Source organism: Zingiber officinale, chromosome 11A (genome assembly GCF_018446385.1).
Source record: "Zingiber officinale cultivar Zhangliang chromosome 11A, Zo_v1.1, whole genome shotgun sequence".
Classification (NCBI taxonomy): Eukaryota; Viridiplantae; Streptophyta; class Magnoliopsida; order Zingiberales; family Zingiberaceae; genus Zingiber; species Zingiber officinale.
The window spans coordinates 47,619,680-47,623,932 of record NC_056006.1 but is presented as its reverse complement, the minus strand read 5'-3'; the positions used below and the strand labels follow the sequence as shown (position 1 = coordinate 47,623,932).

The window sequence follows — 4,253 nt, the reverse complement described above, 5'->3', positions numbered from 1 at the left end:
CGGTTTTTGTAAAAACTGTTGTCGTTGAGTGAATTGTTTTATAATCAACAACACATTTTACAACGATTTCCTAAAACCGTTGTTTTTAAGCGCATTTTTTAGAGGATTACACATTTTACAACGGTTTTTAAACCGTTGTAAACCTAATTCTTTTGTTCCATTGCCCTGGTTTAATGTCTTCCCCTCTCCGAAATATATTTTGGCGCGTGTTTTCCCTCCCTTAGTCTTCGGGAACCCTAGGCAACTGTGTCTTTCTCCTCTCCTCATCCCGCGATCTCTTCACGTTCCCTCTCCTCACACAATCTCCTCTTCCCGATCTCCTCACATAATCTTCTCCACTCCTCACACGTTTTTGCCTTCCACCCCTTTGCACGAACCCCTCTCCTCAAAACTCCTCTCTGGCTAAACCTCTCTCGCAGACTCTCACCAGCATCTTTTGGTTTGTTGCTATTCCTTCTCCCATACGAGCCTGTCTCTCGCAATGTCCGGCGAACGAGGAGCATATGGAGGTGGTCGCCGTGGTGGTGGATGGGGTGGTCGGGGTCCTGTTGATGACGGCAGATCGCGTGGTGGCGGAGGAAGGGGTGGGTATGCTCCGGCTCCTCACTCTCAGGAATCGTCGATGACTCCGTCCGCATCGTACCGTCCTTCACCACCGGCCACAGCAGCAGATTCGCCTTCGTCCTCTTCTATCGGCGAAGAACTCCGGCATCTCACGATCGCCGAGCCCACGAAGGAGCAGACTCCTCAGCCGGCGGCGCCTCCGGCCTCTAGCAAGGGTTTGAGGCATCCGGCTCGGCTGGATTTCGGCACCGTCGGAAGGTCGTGCTTAGTTAGGGCTAACCATTTCCTTGTCGAGATTGCCGACAATACTCTTTTCCACTATGATGTAAGTTTCTATGTTTCTCTTTCGTTATGCATCGTTCTTCCCATTTGATGGAGAATACCTTGTTCTGAACTTGTAGGTGAGTATAGTGCCCGAATCAGTGTCCAGAGCTACCAATAGAAAAATCATCTCTGAGCTTGTCAAGGTGCATAAGGATAAAGCCTTTGGGAAGGAGAATGCCAGCTTATGATGGAAGGAAGAGCCTGTATATGGCTGGTACTTTTCCTTTTGAGTCAAAGGAGTTCACGGTTTCACTGCCTGAAAATGATGGAAGGTACTGTTTCTCAACTGAAGCTTTATGCTGACCGTATCTGTTAAAATCGTGTGGTTTTCCTCTTCTTCAGGAAGGCCAAGGATTTTAGAGTGATTATTAAGCTTGCTGGAAACACAAGCATACACAACCTGAAGGAGTTTTTAGCTGGTCGACAGATTGAGGCACCTCAAGAAGTCATTCAAGCCCTTGATATTGTTCTTAGGGAGTCTCCATCTACCAAGTACTTCTGTTTCCTTTTATTTCTGTACAATTTTCTCAAGTACTATATTATTGTTAATATTATTTTCGTTGCAACTTGTTCTGCTTCAGGTATACTTCGGTAGCACGGTCCTTCTTTTCCCCGAGCTTTGGGCATCGGGCACCCATTGGAAAGGCTTAGAATGCTGGAGGGGCTACTATCAAAGCCTTCGACCAACACAAATGGGCTTGTCTTTGAACAAAGGTAAGTCTTGCTGGAAGTGTTCTTTGGTTTATCTGTTTTGAGGAAACTATCAATTCATCTAGGCTATATTCCATTATCAAAAGTTTCAAGTTCCAATGTTTAAATGTAATTGGGTTGAGAATAATAAAGTTTCAAATTATCTCGGATTTCATTCTTTTGCAGACCTAGTAAGTATTAGGAAAAATGTTTACCACGAGCAAGAAGATCCTAAAGGATAAGGGTGCAGAACCGACTGAGTTGGAAGACACTGTGGCTCAGGCTAGTTGCCTTCATCTTTCATATCGCATTGTTCTGATATTTTGGTTGAGATCCCAATTGAACTGTTCATATTCATAGCAGGCATTCTTTGATCTGGAGAATGCGAACCAGGAGTTGAAGAGTGACTTGAAGGATCTTTACATTAATTCAGCAGTGTAAGTTTGTTATGTCAATCATGTTGGCGTTTCCAAATTTTGTTTTGTGAATTTACAGATAATGCTTATTTTATTTAAGTTTTATGGTTTTGGTATAGGCAAATCGATATGCCTGGCAATAGGAAAGCTGTTGTTATTCACATTCCATACAGGCTGCGAAAAGCCTACAAAAAGATTCATGTTAGGCTGGTTAGAGAACTGGAAAAGAAGTTCAGTGGGAAGGTAAATAGTATTAAGACACTTCATTTCAATTAATCGTGTGCAAGTCTTTGATTGCAGTTAAGTCTATTAATTGAAGATGTTTATGTCAAATTGACTAACTATAAGATTTGACATTGAAAACTAATATATACACTTTTGACTGGTAGCCATTTAGCTTGTATGTCGCTATTGCAAACATTTGTTGGTGATATTTAAATGTATTTGCAAACTTTCATTATTCCGTTCAATGCCGACAGGCCAATTCTATTGGTGCGATCGGAGTTGGCAGAATGTATACAAGATCATATTTATGAATAGGTGCGTTCAAGTTTATGTAAGTTCATTACCTTGTTTTAGCTAAAGTTTATATAAGTTCATTATCTTTAGTAAGAAGCCACTTCTTGCTTCTTTGGAATCCATTTTCAGCTATGCTTGTCTTTCCCTTCTAATGATTATTACATCTTATGAAATGCTCATTCTAGGCTATATTCCATTATTCTTATACTGGAATGCATGAAATGTTTTTCAACATCTTAAGATTTTGAGATGTTCAAACATATATATCATTTGCTGGTAAACACATTTCTGTAGGACTAACACACTTGTCAGATTATGATGAACTGATTAACTTTGAGCATCATGAATTGTTTCCTTTCTTAATGGACAGTTTTCTGCAGATTAGGATTTACACGTAAAGGAGGTGAGCTAGATAAATATTTTGAGCAGTTACCTGATTTATGAACATGATAATACATGGGGAAAATGCAGGAGCAAGACCAATTTAATTAATAGTATTGAGATTCTTGTTTTCTTTGGGAATGAAAATGGTTTCTCAATCAAACAAAATTGAAAATATTTGGAATTTGCAATTTGTTGGACATGATGAATGGCCGGAATGGGTTAAAGTTGGATGGAAATAACTTACACTTTGTTGAGAATCACAATGACCAAGTTCATTCACATAGTTGTTTCGACTTACTTATGGCAAACCAAACCAAACCAATTTAGCAATCACTATATGCAAGATACACAAACTATCTAGACTTACCTAGAGTTGCTCTGATCTGACTGCTTTTTTCTTCCCAATGTATTCTGCCCTCCTTTATTTGTTGTTACTAGCTACAGGGATTGTTGGTTTATTCCGTGTAAGGCTTCACCTTGACTTAAGCAGGGTGGTGTTATCATATTAGATTATGTATAGCTCATGTGTACTTGGTATGTGTTAGATTCAACTTCATCTGCTTGCTAAGACGTTTTTGCCAATCCTGGTTTCAGTCCTTGTCCACTGCACACTTTTGCTCTATTTCATGCACAAGATGATTTAATTCAATTACTTTATTTCTTTAACTTATCTGCTGTACTATTTGTCCAACTTTGTACAATTAGCCTTGAACTAACAAAAGAAATGAATTTGAAGGGTTGGAACAGCCATATGAACCAGTTTCATAAACTTTTTTCGTGCTCACTTGCTTCACTACTCATGAAATTGTGAAGCGGCAACGTTTCTCGTGCTTATTTGGCCATTATTTTTTTTCTATGGCTTTAACTATATTTTATTTTCATAACAGGGAGAAATTGCTGGGTTTGCAAGTTGGGTTTGCATGGTTGTGGTCTTATAAACTTAATTTTGTGGTTTCATCTTTTGTGGTTGTCATGATTGGATACTACTTGTGGTCATGTTTGGATAGCTTGTAGTAATTGTATAGAATTGTTTATAAACTTAAGTGAATGTACACATGTACCGGTTTTTGTTTGAGATAAGATGTATATATAAATTAAAGACAACTAATCGAATGTATATATGTTGAAAACTATTTTTGTGAATGTATAAATGTTACGTTGTACCAGTTTGTGTGCAATGGCCATGGTTTTAACCGTTGTGAAAAGTACATATATAGACATGCAACTGAATGTACAAAGACAACGATTTTTAACCGTTGTGAAAAGTATTCTAAGACAATGGTTTTAAACTAAATTTTGAAGAAAGACAACAGTGTATATGTTGTTAAAAGTATATCTGCGATCAAATTTTTGCAA

General features: G+C 38.7%; 2 protein-coding genes across 2 annotated transcripts; both read left to right on the top strand.

The window, feature by feature from the left end:
• Positions 1-798: 798 nt before the first annotated feature.
• LOC122032712 (protein argonaute 1D-like) lies at positions 799-1,554 on the top strand. Its single transcript, XM_042592026.1, has 4 exons — positions 799-889; positions 966-1,160; positions 1,231-1,380; positions 1,470-1,554. Exons 2-4 carry the CDS (start codon positions 1,063-1,065, stop codon positions 1,537-1,539), a joined length of 318 nt encoding a protein of 105 aa, XP_042447960.1. The 5' UTR covers positions 799-889; positions 966-1,062; the 3' UTR covers positions 1,540-1,554.
• Positions 1,555-1,785: 231 nt separating this feature from the next.
• Positions 1,786-3,835, top strand: LOC122031381 (40S ribosomal protein S7-like). Its single transcript, XM_042590498.1, has 4 exons — positions 1,786-1,860; positions 1,942-2,015; positions 2,114-2,237; positions 3,785-3,835. The coding sequence occupies exons 1-4, from the start codon at positions 1,786-1,788 to the stop codon at positions 3,833-3,835; spliced, it is 324 nt and encodes a 107-aa protein (XP_042446432.1).
• Positions 3,836-4,253: the final 418 nt, after the last annotated feature.

Excerpts from the sequence above, each read along its gene's own strand:
- LOC122031381 (XM_042590498.1), top strand. The coding sequence starts at position 1,786 with ATGTTTACCACGAGCAAGAAGATCCTAAAGGATAAGGGTGCAGAACCG. Across the intron at positions 2,016-2,113 it reads CTTTACATTAATTCAGCAGT|GCAAATCGATATGCCTGGCA; the intron begins GTAAGTTTGTTA and ends GTTTTGGTATAG. Across the intron at positions 2,238-3,784 it reads AAAAGAAGTTCAGTGGGAAG|GGAGAAATTGCTGGGTTTGC; the intron begins GTAAATAGTATT and ends TTTTCATAACAG.
- LOC122032712 (XM_042592026.1), top strand. The coding sequence starts at position 1,063 with ATGCCAGCTTATGATGGAAGGAAGAGCCTGTATATGGCTGGTACTTTT. Across the intron at positions 1,161-1,230 it reads CTGCCTGAAAATGATGGAAG|GAAGGCCAAGGATTTTAGAG; the intron begins GTACTGTTTCTC and ends CCTCTTCTTCAG. Across the intron at positions 1,381-1,469 it reads AGGGAGTCTCCATCTACCAA|GTATACTTCGGTAGCACGGT; the intron begins GTACTTCTGTTT and ends GTTCTGCTTCAG.